The sequence below is a fragment of the Chlorocebus sabaeus genome, chromosome 14 (genome assembly GCF_047675955.1).
Source record: "Chlorocebus sabaeus isolate Y175 chromosome 14, mChlSab1.0.hap1, whole genome shotgun sequence".
Classification (NCBI taxonomy): domain Eukaryota; kingdom Metazoa; phylum Chordata; class Mammalia; order Primates; family Cercopithecidae; genus Chlorocebus; species Chlorocebus sabaeus.
The window spans coordinates 70996991-71014154 of NC_132917.1; the positions used below are offsets into that span (position 1 = coordinate 70996991).

General features: G+C 41.1%; 1 protein-coding gene across 4 annotated transcripts in view; it reads right to left on the minus strand.

Annotated features, from left to right (window-relative positions):
* Nucleotides 1–1293: 1293 nt before the first annotated feature.
* PAIP2B (poly(A) binding protein interacting protein 2B) overlaps nucleotides 1294–17164 on the minus strand; it is a 42439-nt gene continuing 26568 nt past the window's right edge. For all 4 annotated transcript variants that reach the window (XM_007970286.3, XM_007970285.3, XM_007970287.3 and 1 more), the window contains 2 exons: nucleotides 8809–8985; nucleotides 1294–7470 (listed from right to left, as the gene is read on the minus strand). In XM_007970286.3, coding sequence (XP_007968477.2) covers nucleotides 7414–7470; nucleotides 8809–8985 — 234 coding nt within the window. In that variant the 3' untranslated portion in view covers nucleotides 1294–7413. The remainder of the gene's footprint in view (nucleotides 7471–8808; nucleotides 8986–17164) is intronic.

Sequence of the window (17164 nt, forward strand, 5' to 3'; positions counted from 1 at the left end):
TTTAATTTTAAACTTAGTGTCCTTTCCCCAACAAACCATCAGGAGGTATCCATGGGATTTTGTATTACCAACGCATTAGAGATGTATACATTTCTCTCATCTGAGCCTGTAACAGCCCTGTGATGAGACAAGAGAGCTTGGAACAAGCACTGGAATAAGGCTAGCGCTTCCTTATCTCCCTGTGTGATCTCAGAGATAGTACAGCTTCATCTGTCCCATTCATTCGGCAAACATTTATTGAATGTCTTGTAGGTGTGATGAGTACTCTAGGGATTAAAAATAAGTACACCTTTTTTCCAGCAGTAAAAATTCATAGAACTGCACATAAAATATCTGTACCTTTCTGTACATTATACTTCAACTAAGTTAATGAAATTTTATCTTTTTTTAATGGAATTTTTAAAATAAATATACATCCACCTCTTCAAGGAAGTTACATTCTAGTAAACCCTATATACACAAAACTACATATAACTATACTATTTTAAAAAGCTGTAAATAGGCAAGTCAGCTCAGAATACCCCAACCCCCACCCTCTGTTTTTAGGAATGAGGCTAAGAAATAAGGCTCAGGGCAAAACCCATGGGCCTTGGGCTGGTCCCATATCATTTTTTAACAATATGATAAAGCCCCTCAAGAAATCACTGGGAGATTTGAACGAGGTTTCAGTTTAAATAATTAGGCATTGCCAAACCATAATCACAACAGCAGGGATTGTGGCTGCCTGGTAACCCCCATAGCCCCATCCCTAAGACAATGCTTGACATGTAGCAGGCTCTCAAACTTGTTCAATAGTTGAAAGGCAGATAGGAAATACTTGTTTTCTAGGGAGGTAGTCAGTTTTGCCCAGAAACAGGAAAACAAATGTCTAGTTTCTCTTCTAGCCCAAAGATGTCACTGACTCTTTGTTCAAAGTTGTACATATCATTGTGACTATTGGCAACCATGTATTAAGTGCCTATTATGTGTCAGGCAGTATTTTAAAATTCTGTCATTATAGTTCCAGGGGAGAGGTGTTGCACCTTTACAAATAAAGAGGTTATTTGTAAATAAAGTTCAGGCCAATGGCACAAAGTAGTGAAGGTGGGATTCACTCAGGTCTGTCACTTCCAAGCCCATGTTTTCTGCTTTGTAACCCTATTTGAAAGGAAAACTGCAACTAAGATTATGACCCATGAGACAACTTATGTGTGAGACAAAAAATTTCACACCTCCCCACCGCCCCCGCCCCCAAACACACACGGTATGACACAATGACCCAACTTTAGGCAAAAGGGTACCACTGCCAGCAAATGCATTTAACATTTTATTGAGATTCTCAACAGCTGCCATTTGGTTTGTATAGCAAAGTTTTTACAAAGTAAATTTTTTCCATTTTTGATATTTTTATGAAAATTATTTTCTTAAGTTTTAAAGCCTTGCCCCTCCCCCAAAGAAGGATTAGTAACTACTAAGTAATGATTAGGAAAAAAAACAAAAGCAAAAACAGCTTTTAAACACTTGTGAAACAAGGGTAAGTGTCCAAAGTCAAGGCCTTCTGGGCCCAGTGGAGGTGCTGGGCTGCCCCGGGACACCATCACTACCTCACCATCTACAATATCCTCAAGAGCTGAGCAGCCCTGCACAGACCCTGGGGGGCTTCCTGTTCCCCAAGTTCCACTCCCTTTTCCTCTCCATCTTTGCTGTTGGGCCTCCCCTCCAAATCTGCCTAACAAAGGCAGAACGATCTTTAATACCTGTGCAGCTTTGTAAATGGAGACAGGATACTCTATTTCGAAAGCTGAGATTCCCTGTCCAGTCTGGGGGAGGAAAAATTATCCAATGTAGCATGGATGGTTTCACTTTCTTGTCTACTCAGACACACGCTCATATTTATTAAATGGATTTATTGGATGCTTCAAAAGTCCTGATGTGTAGTAGCACAAAAGTTCCTTGTAAAAAAAGAAGTTGCAAAATTGTAAAAATTTCTGCAGCAGTTCTGACGCCGGATGACAAAGCTCGTTCTGATTAGTAGGTTTTCTTTGACAGGCACAGCAGCTTCCTCTATAAGTCTTACGTTCGGAGGGTTCCATTTAGACCACAGGAAGCTGGAATCCAAGTTTAAAAGGCTCTCTGCTGACAAAATGTGGTACATCCATCAATGGAATTCTACTCAGCAATAAAAGGAACAAACTACCAAAACGTGTTGTATGTCATGGACGAACCTCAAAAACATTAGCTAAGTAAAAAAGCCAGACCCAAGAGACCACATATTGTATGATTCCATTGATTCGAACTGTCTAGAAAAGGCAAATTTATAGAGAAAGTAGATTGGTGGTTGCTGGGGGTAAGAACAGGATTAACTGTAAAACAGCATGAAGGATCTTATCAGGAGGGATAAAAATGTTCTAAAACTGAGTAATAGTTATAGCTACACCACTGAGGGAAGTTACTAAAATCACTGAATTGTACACTTGAAATGGGTGTTTTATGATATGTAACATATGCCTCATTAAAGTTGCTTTGTTTTTAAGAAAACGACTCCCTGCCTCCCAAACCATCCTTCAAGTATTAAACATTTTTGAAGGCTCACAATCAACAGGACAGAATAATTACTTAGTGATGATTTCCAGAGTAAAATATTTTACTATTTTATAGTAAGCACATTTTAGTAACTGTAAACTAGTAAAATATTTTAAAGATTTTATCTCATTTTTGTCATATTAGTCTAAAATGTTTATTATTTTTATATAAAAGGTAGCCAATAGGAAGGTAGGATTGAGGAGAAAGCCCAGCAAATGTCACAAAGGAGACTCCTAGTAACAAAATCTGAGGGAGCTTTTTCCTTTAAAATAAAGATGGTGCATCTGTCCCTTTACAGATTTCTCTCCTGTCCCCTGGGACTGGGGAAGGTGAATCTCCTGCCTGACACCCTGTCGAGAATAGTGTATCCAGCTGTTCTATTCCCATGATGCCTCTAAAAACCAGACTGACTGGGAACAGCACTAGGGGTTTGGCCAGTGAGGGCAGGTGGCCAAGTGGTATGCAGGAAACTCTCATGTTTCCCTGGGTTGGCTTCCTGCTCCCCTTTCCCTGTCATGAATAGCAGTTTCAATATGAGAAGATTAAAACAAAGGAAAAAAACCACAAAAACCAAAAAACAAAAAACTGTTTTCAAATTGTAACTAACCAAGTCTGTGGAGAAAATTCACAAGGCAGCAGAGCAGCGTCTGCAGAAGGTGCTCTGCCTACCGGGAGAACTAATGATCCCTGTGAGCAATGCGGGCTGCAGTGAGTCACACGGGGAAAGGTGGACAGAGGCAGAAGGACATCAAGGACCCCACTACACTCCAAATCGGAGTCAATCCTCCTCTTCTCCCCACCTGCTTCCCAAACTAATGACGTCCGCGTTATCCCAGAGGAGAGCGGCTAGGGACACCCAGTCCTTCCCAATATGTGCATATCTCCAAATCTTGGTCAAATCTGTCAGATTTCTAACAGTCCCAATACCTCAATATCACCTAAACTGAGAAAGATTATTAGCCCGTGATGGTGGGATCCTTATTGAAGAAGGCCTGCCCCCTCCTCACAGTAGGGCAGACTCCTGGGTTCCCGATGATTCAGGAGCCTGGGCTGTCATTTGTCTACCTGGGGTTTGCAGCCGCCCTAATACAAGAAGATTCATTCATGCTGTTTACTTTGGCGGCCTCTTTACACAACTTTCCTCTCTAACACGTGTTAACCAACAGAGTATTCACCTCACCTCCTTACTTCCCAGCTTCCCCAAAATCAATGTAATAGTAATCAACAATTTGGAAAATGCTGCTTAGTATTTTAAGCCATGGTTAGCATTATAACCTTAATTAAAGAGACTGCAGGCTCGGGTGGCTCACCACACCCAGCCTATAATCCCCAGCACTTTGGGAGGCTGAGGTGGGAGAATCACTTGAGCACAAAAATTTAAGAACAGCTTGGGAAATAGAGAAAGATCCAGTCTCTACAAAACATAAAAATAATAAAAATAATTAGCTGGCCGTGATGGTGCGTGCCTATAGTCCCAGCTACTCAGGAGGCTGAGATGTGAGGATTGCTTGAGCCCAGGAATTTGAGGCTGCAGTGAGATATGGTCATATCACTGCACTCCGGCCTGGGTGACAGAGTGAGACTATGCTTTAAAAAAAAAAAAAAAAGGACCCCAGCTGCTGTGACTTTGGAAACTAAAGGTGCTACAAAGGTCAAGCCTTCTCCTTAGGATGGTTTCTAGTTTCACCCTTATGTGATTCCCAAAAGTCAACTATTATTGCCAGAAACTGGCTTTTGGCTGCATTTGCCCAGGCCTAGGCTGTATCCTTGAATTTTCTGCTGCAGTTCAAAGGTGGAGAAACTGAAAAGGCATTCATTTCGCTTTTTTTCCCTTGAAAATAAAGAGATAAATTATTTTCATCTTGGAATTTTAGAGTTGAATAAATAATCCCAATAATTACAGATCAATCACTAATAAACTAACACTGGGACCAGCCAGAGTGGCAACTGTTAAAAATACATGTTCTACTTCTTCTCTTTTTTTTTTTTTTTTTTTTTGAGACGGAGTCTTGCTCTGTCACCCAGGCTGGAGTGCAGTGGCGCAATCTTAGCTCACTGTAACCTCCACCCACTGGGTTCAAGCAATTCTCCTGCCTCAGCCTCCTGAGTAGCTGGGATTATAGGTGCCTGCCACCGCACCCGGGTAATTTTTGTATTTTTAGTAGAGATGGGGTTTCACCATGTTGGCCAGGTTGGTCTTGAACTCCTGACCTCATGATCCACCCGCCTCGGCCTCCCAAAGTGCTGGGATTACAGGTGTGAGCCACTGCGCCCAGCCTACATGTTCTATTTCTATACAAATTCTCAAACTTCTAGTTGCCAATTTAAAAAAAAAAGTTTAAACAGAGTAGTGGCTTAAATTCAACATCAAAATTACCCCTTACAAATACAAGTCTCACCATCTAAGGGTAAAGGGTTCCAGCCTGGCTTGCTGGTTCTACTCCTGTGAGAAAAGTCAAAGACAGCCAGAGGCTCCCAGCCTTTCCCCAGTGAAGGTCCAACAAGATGCATTTTCTGCTAAGAAGGTAGTAAACTCTAACTAGCAGAGCCTGTGTCGTGAGTGACAATTGTGCCCCCACCTCCCAACATAAAATAGATGGCAAAAAGAGTTGGACTACAAGAGGAACCACTGGAAGCAGAGTCCTATGCATTTTAAAAAGAATCACTTTGCTAGCTGCTTCCTATACCTGGAGTCAGCACATTCAGTGTCTGAAGAGGACTAGAAATGCCAGCCCTCAGTGTCCATGCTAAACTGGCAGGAAGTTTTCATAGTCCTGACCAAATATGCCTTGTGAAACCAGGCTGAAGACTGACATCCAAAACAGACCAGCACAGCAGAGGAAAGACAAGCTCCTTTCTCTCTGCAATCCCAACACATTTCTAACCACCTTCAGAATTCTGAGCTTGGACAGGCTCATGGAGGATGAAGGAGAAAAAGCAGTCCCAGAAGGGAGAGATTTCCTCTATGCACTTGCAATGTCCTTTCCTTTTTAGAGGGAACAACCCAGCTGAAAGTTGAAGCTTGAATAAAGAAGTTTCTTTATTCATATTCCTCCCTGAAAAAGAGTTAACAGTTTCATTTTCTCAACACAGAGGCTTTGGGAATTAATGTGTCTGGTAATGCAAGTTCTCTAAGCTACTCTCCTATGACATGTGACCTAACAAGGAATGCAATTTTTCAAGTGATATAATCCTACAGACTTAAATAGGAAAAAATGTGTATTTTAAATCTGGCATTAGCTTGTCACTGTTCAAAGAGTCAACAAGAGCTCAAAAGGAGAATTTCTTCAGCTTTCCATACCCTAGTCCTTTCCTTCCAACCTCTGTCCCACATCCACATACTGAATTTATGCCAACTTTATTTCAAGTTACGTATCTTTTCCCTATTAGGCCTATCACACAGCATAGTAGCAATCAGAGAGAAGCCACTATTATCTTTAGGGCTCTTCAAGTCCTCATCCCTGGGAGAATGGCCTGGATGGTCTCTTATACATCACACTGTCATCTACATCTCTATATACAAAGGCAGCTCCTAGCACCCAGTTTAGTTCTTTAGGTGTAGCAACAAAAGACCCCAACAAGTTAAAGGCAGGAAAGACAAAGAAACATATCCTAAGAGGTCAATCTAGGAAACCTGCAAAGCTGGGTATGTGGGAACAGTAAAATGTTTTAATAGCTGAAAAGATCCCAGAGGGTCAGGTACACAGTCACATGGGTCAAGCAGGACTCACTTTCCTAGGCTGGTTTTGAGTTCCTTTCCAAAATTCTGTAATGTGGGAAGAAATATCCAAACCATGAACTGAGCTTCTTACTAGTGTGCTGAAAAATATATCCTTTAAAATGTGCATAAACTTGTCTGAGGGAATTGAGACACCAGGAAGACCAAGTGTTGATGAGGCTGGAAAAAAAAAGCTGTCCAAATAAAATTAAGACACAACAGATTCAAGGATGACTTCTGCAGGCTCATGCTAATTGCCAGCACACCAGGCCTCCCCTATGCCTTTGGCAGCAATATCTTTTCTTAAAAACAGAGTAGGATAGGGTGGAAAGGAGGCCAGGGAATAGACTTCATGAAAGATGAGGTGGCAGATCAACAATAGTGCTCTTCTACTTATAAATGGTGAGTCTGATGGTAATGGTGAACACAGGCTTATGAACAGGACAACAGTAACTAAATGACTCAAGTGACAACCACCATCACAGCCCCACCTTCTGATTTACAACTTTCAACAATCATCAAAGTTACTGTAAACTAAGTACTCTAAGTCTGCGTTTTCTTGAATGGGGTTCAGGACGAACAGGCAAGGGCTCGGCAGGGCATTGGTTATCCCAGTTCATTGCAGGAGACCCCAGCGATGGGGGAGCTGAGCCTCAAATTCTGGTTTGCACTACCTGCTCTTTCTGCTTGTCCCTTTTCCCATCCAATTCAATAGATTCCACAAAAAGTTCTCCAGGGGCTCACTGTCCTTGGTAAGTATACAGCAGGGTAAGAGGGGCATTTCCTAAATATCCAGTTTATCTTGGTCAGCTTATTTTGTTTAAACACACACCGCAGAACACTCCTGATGAAGTGGGGAAAATGCAATTTCCTTAACTCGAAAGAGCTATTCAAAAAAACAAAACAGGAAACTGCTCCAAACAAAAATCAGCAGAACAAAACAGAAATACTCAGAGGCTTGTAGAATAAGACTGAGCATATTAGTTACTCAGAGTCACAGTATCGTGAGACCACCACTCCCCTTCCCGCTGTGCGTCCCTCGCCCGCCCCATCCCCATCTTCAGCTCCACTATTTTGTGCATTACTATCCCCAGATGTGGGGACAGACAAGTCCTCCTCAAAGCTTTGTCGGCTCAGTACTTCTCTCCTGGAATAAACTCCTTGGCATCTGGGTTCAGGTTACTTTTGCTCTGAAATAAGAACCAAGAGATAATAAATCCTAAGGCAAGCTGCATTTTAAAACTTCCCCAGTCCATCATTATCAGTACCTTCCCCTTAGCTTTAGGGAGAGAAAGAAAGAAAATTCCTTGTAACTCAGGCTGTTATTGCTAGGTTGTTCTCAATTGCTCTTGACATAGCCCTGAGCAAGCGCATCTTCTTCCTTCTTTAGACTCTTGTTTCCCTCCTGATGCTTTCCAAAATCTCCTCAGAGGCCTGTAAGTTCAACTCCAAGAAGAATTTTTCAATTAACTGAGTACAATTAATTGAGAAAAGTTAACAATTAATTAATTTTTCACTTGGTGAAAACCTGGGTACTCGATCAGACCAGGTTGGATGCCACAATCTCTATTTTTCTTCATCTTTCTGTACTCTCTTTGGTTCTCTACTGTCTTGTGAATATGCAACACCTTAGCAAACCACAGGGAAAGATTGTTCAGAACATGAGTTGTATGAAAACTATATTGCTCATGGACTTTTTTTTTTTTTTGAGACAGTCTTGCTCTGTCGCCCAGGCTGGAGTGCAGTGGTGCAATCTCGGCTCACCGCAACCTCCGCCTCCCAGGTTCAAGCAATTCTCCTGCCTCGGCCTTCCAAGCTGGGACTACAGGCATGCACCACCATGCCTGGCTAATTTTTGTATTTTTTTAGTAGAGATAGGGTTTCACCATGTTGGCCAGGCTGGTCTCGAACTCCTGACCTCAGGTGATCCACCCGCCTCAGCCTCCCAAAGTGCTGGGATTACAGGCATGAGCCACTGTGCCCAGCCTGCTCACAGACTTCTGACACTACATAAATATGAAAGGCAGGAAATTCATTTATCTGTTTTTCTAATTCTAAGTGGAGAAAATGACCTCTCAGGAGTACATTTCTTTCAAAATGAACGGTTAATTTTTATAACAGAATCATTTAGAAGTATATTAAATACAGATTTGAGGGATAGTAAAAGAGGAGAATGGCAGCAAATGATAACTTGAGAAGAAACTTCTTCAGTGTTCAAATTGTTATCCTTAATCCCAGTTCTACTTTGAAGATCCCATTAGAAAGTAAAGGTTGGTGGCATCCAATCTTGGCAAGCAAAAAGAAAATAAAACTGGTGATGCTGGCAACAGTACTGTTTCATAGTGCTTTATGAGGAGGAATGCATCTTCAATACACCCCTTAATAATGCCCATAAAACGAGCAAAGAAACAATAGCTCACAGGGCTCCAGAGACTTGTTGAGGGTTGTAGGGCCAGAAAGAAAGTCTGTCATTCCAAATCCTATATTCTTTTCACTACATAACATGAGGAACTACATATGGCTCTTACCAAAATATCTTCAGAATCATGACCTTCGCTGACTGACAGTCCATTTAACTGCTGTTGCAACTGTCCCATGGCCTGAGGCAGGTCTCGTGATGGAATAAACCAGTCTTGGTCTTCTTCATCCAGCATCTCTTGGAAGCAGCGGTCCAAGAAGTCTTGCTCCTGCAGTTCCTCCTCCACCTAGCAAGCAAAGGGGAGTAGCTCAGACTTACTGTCACAGAGGGACTTACCCCTTCCAGTTTTTCCTTCATCTCTTTCCTTCAGAAGTTATTACTCTGCAGTTAAGAATGATCTTGAGCTGGGTGTGGCGGCTCACAACTGTAATCCCAGCAATTTGTGAGGCTGAGGCAGGAGGACTGCTTGAGGCCAGGAGTTTGAGACCAGCCTGAGCAACATAGCATGACCCTGTCCCTACAAAAAAAATTTTAAAATTAGCCAGGCGTAGTGGTGTGTGCCTGTAGTCTCAGCTACCTGGGAGGCTGAGGGTGGAGGATCACTTGAATCCAGGAGGTCAAGGTTTCATTGAACCAAGACTGTGCCACTGCACTTCATCCTGGGCAACAGAATGAGACCCCAATTCTTAAAAAAAAAAAAAAAGAAAGAAAAAGAAAAGATTTTATGATCTGACCTGAGGTCTAAGGGATCTAAGGATTCAATGTGTCTAATGACTAGCTAGAGATAACATAATTTTTATTTTTTCTCAACCAGTTCTATCAATAATAAGACTAAGAAAATAGTTATTCACAATAACAGAAATTCAAGGTCTCCGCAGATGTTCTACGATCTCTAATAGCTGATACAGATATCATGGAAAATCATTTTAGAGCCTAAAATTCTTTTTTTCAGTCTTCTTACAAAGTAACCCTTCTTAAATTTCCCATTTTACAAGAAGTATGAAAAAGATACAGCAAGTATATAACTAGTTCATGACCTGGCTAGCGGAGATAAAATGAAAACCAATGCTCTCAGCTTTTGACCATTTTTTGGGTAAGGAAACCCTCAAGGGAGAAAAATACTTTCAGAACATTAGGAAGACATAGAGAACACTTTTTGGCATACCACTAGAAAATTATATAATCAATGTAGTATTCTTTCAAATGATGAAATATATGAATATTTAAACAACTCTGCATTTCTTTAACATTGCCCTAAACTAAAGCAATATATATCTAGGATATTTTACACTTCTTTGCAGACATTGTTAACTCTTAGTAAAGAGTGTGATTCGCTCTGCCGATTTCAGTGTCTCTGATAGGCCTCTTGCTTCATGTTTGGCATCCCTTTCCTGCAGGCTGCCTGGTGACAGATTCACAGCTCACTAGCACCACCACCAGAAGTGAAGTCAGGCAAAAAATAATTACCCAAATTAGAATATATAGTTACCTAATGAATTCAGAGGAAAAGTTACTGGTAGTGAGACTTAAGAATAGTATTTGAACATTACAGTTAGCCACACATGAAAATTAGATAGTTATGAAGTGCTTAATAAAATATTCTCATGCTGCAAGAAGTAACATGACCACTTAAGAGCTGCCCTGACTGTACAAGAGCTTTACAGCATGCTCGCTCTTATTAAATTTACCCCTGTTCACCAGCACAACCAATGAAAATGGTTGCTGGGCACAGAGGTGTAACAGAAACATGCTATGTGCAATTCACACAGATCCCGATAGAGCCACATTAGGTGGAAACTGCTGTCTGTCCCCTTTAAACTTGTTTCCTTCTTCCCAGAGCACCAGGCTGTTCAGTTAAAATCACATTTGTCACCTTACATGCTGTATATGGTCAAGTGCCTATTCATCACAAAACGTTCCCACAAGAGACGTGGACACTTTGGCATCCCTTGGTTAAAAGGAGACCCCTTGCCGTGGCCTTTGGCTCTCTCCCTTTCCCAGCTGCTGGACTTCACGGTGTTCCCTCAGCCACTCAGCTGATATATGCCCTAGGGGTGGCAGAGCAATACTGTGGAAGGGAACAAGTGGGCACCAGATCACTTGTCTATCCAGAATGCTTACCTTGGGCTGTTAACCTCACAGAGACATAAAACAATGCATTACTGCTGAATCTTTGTTGAAGCAGTCTAGCCAACCCCCACCTCATGTACTTCTCTATTTCAGACTCACATCCTGCCAGTCCCCGAGGTCCCATTTGAGGCATGCCATGCTGACCTGTCTGCATATAGCTGCTGTTTCCCACAAATCTATACCCAATAACACAGGGCATTAGATCAAAACAACTTCCTTTCATAAAATAAATTTCTTCACCTTTTCCCATAACACAAATTTTCCATGAAAACATTGCAAAAGGAGAGCAGAAACAAGATTTTTAGGAACTGGACTTAACCACGTCTAATTAATGAAAAATATTATATATGGGCACATGTTTTATTGCATTTTGCTATACTTTGCTTCACAGATACTGCATTTTTACAAATCGAAGGTTTGTGGCAACCTTGCATCAAGCAAGCCTATTGGTGCCTTTTTACAACAGTATGTGCTCAATGTCTGTGTTACATTTTGGTAATTCTCTCAATATTTCAAACTTTTTCATTATTATTATATCTGTTATAGTGCTCTGTAATCAGTAATCTCTGATGTTACAATTTTTTTTATTTTAGGTTTGAAGTACATGTGAAGGTTACATAAACACATGTCACAGGGGTTTGTTATACATATTATCATATCACCAGGTATTAAGCTCAGCACCCAATAGTTATCTATTCTGCTCCTCTCTCTCCTCCCACCCTCCTCCCTCAAGTAGACCCCAGTGTCTGTTGTTCCTTGTGTTCATAAATTCTTATCAGTTAGCTCCCACTTACAAGTGAGAACATGTGGTATTTGGTTTCCTGTTCCTGTGTTAGTTTGCTAAGGATGATAGCCTGGCAACTCCATCCATGTTCCTACAAAGGACATAATCTCATTATTTTTTATGGCTGCATAATATTCCATGGTGTATATGTACCATTTATTTTTTTATCCAGTCTGTCACTGTTGGATGGGCATTTACTTGATTCCATGTCTTTGCTATTGTGAACAGTGCTACAATGAACATTTGTGTACAGGTGTCTTTTTGATAGAATGCTTTATATTCCTCTGGGTCTACACCCAGTAATGGGATTGCTGGGTTGAATGGTAGTTTTACTTTTAGCTCTTTGAGGAATTGCCATACTGCTTTCCACAACGGCTGAATTTACACTCCTACCAACATTGTATAAGCCTTCCCTTTTCTCCACAACCTCACCAGCATGTGTTTTTTTCTTTTTTTTCTTTTTTACTTTTTAGTAATAGCCACTCTGACTGGTGTGAAATGGTATCTCATAGTGGTTTTGACTCGCATTTCTCTAATGATCAGTGATATTGAGCTTTTTTTCATATGCTTGTTGGTCGTATGTATGCCTTCCTTTTGAGAGGTGTCTGTTCATGTCCTTTGCCCACTTTTTAATGGGTTTGTTTTTCTCTTGTAAATTTAAGTTCCTTGTAGATGCTGGACATCAGACCTTTGTCATATGCATAGTATGCAAATATTTCCTCTCATTCTGTAGGTTGTCTGTTTACCCTGTTGATAGTTTCTTTTGCTGTATAGAAGCTCTTAAGTTATTTAGATCTCATTAGTCAATTTTGGCTTTTGTTGCAATTGCTTTTGGTGTCTTTGTCATTAAATCTTTGCTCATTCCTGTGTCCAAGATGGTATTGCCTAGGTTGTCTTCCACGGTTTTTACAGTTTTGGGTTTTAGCCAGGTGCAGTGGCTCAGGCCTGTAATCCCAGCACTTTGGGAGGCCGAGGCAGGCAGACCATGAGGTCAGGAGATTGAGACCATTCTGGCTAACATGGTGAAACCCCGCCTCTACTAAAAAATACAAAAAATTAGCCAGGCGTGGTGGTGAGCGCCTGTAGTCCCAGCTACTCTGGAGGCTGAGGCAGGAGAATGGCGTGAACCTGGGAGGTGGACCCTGCAGTGAGCAGAGATCACGTCACTGCACTCCAGCCTGGGCTACAGAGCGAGACTCTGTCTCAAAAAAAAAAAAAAAGTTTTGGGTTTTACATTTGTCTTTAATCCATCTTGAGTTTATGTTTGTATATTGTGTAAGGAAGAGGTCCACAGGAGTTCTCTGTGTTTCCTGAATTTGACTGTTGGCCTCTCTAACATGGTTGGGGAAGTTTTCATGGATGGTATCCTTGTATTAGTCTGTTTTCACACTGCTGATAAACACATACCCAAGACTGGGCAATTTAAAAGAGAAGGAGGTTTACTGAACTTATAGTTCCATGTGGCTGGGGAGGCCTCACAATTATGGCAGAAGGTAAAAGGCAAGGAGGAACAAGCCACATCTTAGATAGATGGCAGCAGGCAAAGAGAGAGAGCTTGTGCAGGGAAACTCCCATTTTTTAAAACCATCAAATCTCGTGAGACCAATTCACTGCCATGAGAACAGCAAAGAAAGACTCACCCTCATAATTCAGTCATCTGTCATCAGGTCCCTCCCACAACACATGGGAATTAAGAGAGCTACAAGACGAGATTTGGGGGGATACAGAGCCAAACCGTATCAATCCTAAAATATATCTTTCAAGTTATTTACTTTGTTCCCCTCCCTTTCAGGGATGCCAATGATACATAGATTTGTCCTCTTTACATAATCTCATACTTCTTGGAGGTTTTTGTTCATTCCTTTTTATTCTTCTTTATTTTTGACTGTCTTATTTAAATTTTTTGAAATGGAGTTTCACGCTTGTTGCCTAGGCTGGAGTGCTGTGATATGATCTCAGCTCACTGCAACCTCTGCTTCCCAGGTTCAAGAGATTCTCCTGCCTCAGCCTCCTGAGTAAGCTGGGATTACAGGTGCTTGCCACCACGCCCAGCTAATTTTTGTATTTTTAGTACAGACGGCGTTTCATCATGTTGGCCAGGCTGGTCTCTAACTCCTGACCTCAGGTGATCCCCGCCTCAGCCTTCCAAAGTCCTGGGATTACAGGTGTGAGCCACCATGCCTGGCCTGTCTTATTTTAGAGAACCAGTCTTCAAGTTCTAATATTCTTTCCTCAGCTTGGTTTATTCTGCTGTTAATACTTGTGATTGCATTATGAAATCATTGTGTTATTCAGCTCTGTCAGACCTGTTAGGTTCTTTTTTATACTGGCTATTTTGTCTTTCAGCTCCTGTATCACTTTACTATGATTCTTATTTTCCTTGGACTGGGTTTTGCCATCCTCCTGAATCTTGATGATCTTTGTTCCTATTCATATTCTGAACACTGTGGAAATGACAACAAAGGATTTAGAATATTACATAATCAGCTTAGTTGATAAAGCAGTAGCAGGGTTTGAGAGAACTGTTTTTTCCCTTCAATTTCCATTTTATCCAGTACTGATATTGCTTTGTGTTTGAAATTTCCTGATATTTTCTGTCTTCATTATTTTATGTTTTCCTTTTCTGAAGCATTTTAATTCAGATGTTTCTCTTTTAGGTTCTTTACATGTGAACCTGTTTCCCTTATTGTGGAAGTAATCCATTTTCTTTGCATATGAGTTGGGAAATCAGAACTAAGAAAACCAAATTGGAAGGGAAAAAAAGCCCCCCTAATCTCGACACTCACACATAATGAATATTGTTGACATTTTAGAATATATCTACCCTGATTTTTACTTAATAGACACCCCATGGGGAAATGACAGAAGCTTAGAGTAAAAAAAAAAAAAGTATCCTAGTTAGAAATGACCCATAAGATTTTAAAATTCACTAAGCATTTTCCATGTTTTTCTGTAGCCTGAATAGCCAGTGAGAGTGTATCTTGCAAGTTGTATATAATTAGATTTCTCCCTTTTTTCCCCCTTAATCCAACTGCATCTTTTTTTTTTTTTTTTGAGATGGAGTCTCACTCTGTCGCCCAGGCTGGAGTGCAGTGGCATGAACTCAGTTCACCGCAAGCTCTGCCTCCTGGGTTCACACCATTCTCCTGCCTCAGCCTCCCAAATAGCTGAGACTACAGGCGCCCGCCACCTATATTCTCTCTTAGAAATTCTAGCCAGGCACTGTGACACATGCCTGTAGTCACAGCCAATCAAGAGGCTGTACTGAGAGGACCACTTGTGCCTAGGGGTTCAAGTCCAGCCTGGGCAACAGAGCAAGACCCCATTTCTTTAAAAATTCTGTATGTGTGTGGGTGTTGGGGTATATAAGCCATTCACAATTATAACTAGTATGTTAGGTCTTACTTCTTTCACGAGTTACTTTAAAATAAAAGTCCCACTACTTTTCTTGAGACTTAATCCTTTCCCCCCACCAAAACTACATTTCAATCCACTTCCATCAGCCTCACAGTCAGTGAAAATCTTTTCAAAAAGACCAGTGAATGCCACTCCTGGTTTGGGGGGTTGTAAGTTGTTTCCATCTTATTCTATGTTTTGTTAGATATTTTATTAGAAAGTCAGAAGACATTATATCAGGGTTGCTAGCTAGAAACCAGTTTCTACTCCTTAAGATCCAACTCAAGGTACATGGTATGCAAAACCACTTCTGAATTACCATGAAAACTATGCTAGTAATGGAATGGGGGTTGGCAGTGGTAAAAACTGTACAGCACACCATAGTGTAACAGAGTAATGTACAGGTATTCAGAAAGAACTAACATCAATTATATCCTAGATTCCTAAACCCTCCTGCTCCCAAATGAAGGATAAAGAAGGCTTCTCTGAAATACTTAATCCTATGACCTGAAATCATATAATAGTTTCAAAATTATGTTGCCAGGCCAGGTGCAGTGGCTTACGCCTGTAATCCTAGCACTTTGGGAGGCTGAGGCAGGCAAATCACTTGAGGCCAGGAGTTTAAGACCAGCTTGGCCAACATGGCGAAACCTCATCTCTACTAAAAATGCAAAAATTTGCTGGGGATGGTGACACATGCCTGTAGTCCTAGCTACTCAGAAGGCTAAGGCATGACAATGGTTTGAGCCTGGACTGTGGAGGTTGCAGTGAGCAGAGATTGAGCCACTGCACTCCAGCCTGGGTGACAGAGTGAGACTCCGTCTCCACAAACAAACAAACAAACAAAACCCAAAATTATGTTGCCAAGCTAGTATTCCTGTAAAACATTAGGGCTGGGGGAATTTGAGCAAACAATTGTTTATTTGCTCAGCCCTTCTTAGGGCTTGGTAATCGCTTCTCGGCCTTTTGGCTAAGATCAAGTGTAGGGCTTGGTATTTACTGCAATATTGGAAGCTGCCATGCATATATCTGTCATTGCTTACCTAGATCTCCAGAAAAATAAGTTGTAATTTTTAAAGTTTCTCAACTGTCTTTCCTCAATCTCTTTGTGTGTGGGGTGTGTGTGTGTGTGTGTGTGTGTGTGAATACACTGTATGTGTGTCTCTGCAAGCCCCTAGCCTTCCAGCACTTTTCCTTGTACCTTGTCTCTGAGTTTGCTAAACTCCTGAATGCAGGAGCGCACAGCTGACCCACAGCTCAGACATCTGGCTTCTAATAGTCCTGGTGCAATACTGATCACTGGGATTAAGAGCATGTCAGTGAGTGTTAACAAAGCTAGTTAAAACTGTTTTATGTTTTCAACAACATATGTTTCATTCAGAGGCTGGATAAAGGCAGAGCGAAACCATTAAGTCAACAAAAATGCCAAACATGACTGTTCTAAAGTCCCATGGAAAACATACTTACCTTCAGTGAGAGTTCTTAATCTTTTTTTTTTTTTTTTTTTTTTTTTTTTTTTGAGATAGAGTCTTGCTCTGTAGCCCAGGCTGGAGTGCAGTGGTGTGACTGGCTCACTGCGACTTCCACCTACTAGTTTAAACAATTCTCGTGTCTCAGCCTCCCAAGTAGCTGGGATTATAGAAGGATGCCACCATGCCCAGCTAATTTTTGTATTTTTGGTAGAGACAAGGTTTTACCATTTTGGTCAGGGAGGTCTTGAACTCCTGACTTCAAGTGATCTGCCTGCCTTGGCCTCCCAAAGTGCTGGGATTACAGGCGTGAGCCACCATACCTGGCCTTAAATTTCTTTTATGTCTTCATTTATTTTCAAAATGAAATGCAGAGTATCACATTTCCTATAAGCAAGTGAAAGCAACAAACTACAGAGTATATAGAAAAACAACCTCACTACCATTCTGTTTTTTAGTGCTCTACTGTTCAAGCAATTAATTTCACATTGATCACTATAGAGAGTTACAGAACCACTATGCTTCCTAGGATTAAAGGTAGAATCAGGGCAGGATAAAGGACCTCAGCTACCATGGTTTGGTACAAGGGTTTTATGTCAGTCCTCTAAGATTGAGAAGAGTCTTATCTGATTTAAATTCTGGGAATATTCTAGAATGGTCTACAGTTGCTGAGAGAAATGTCATAA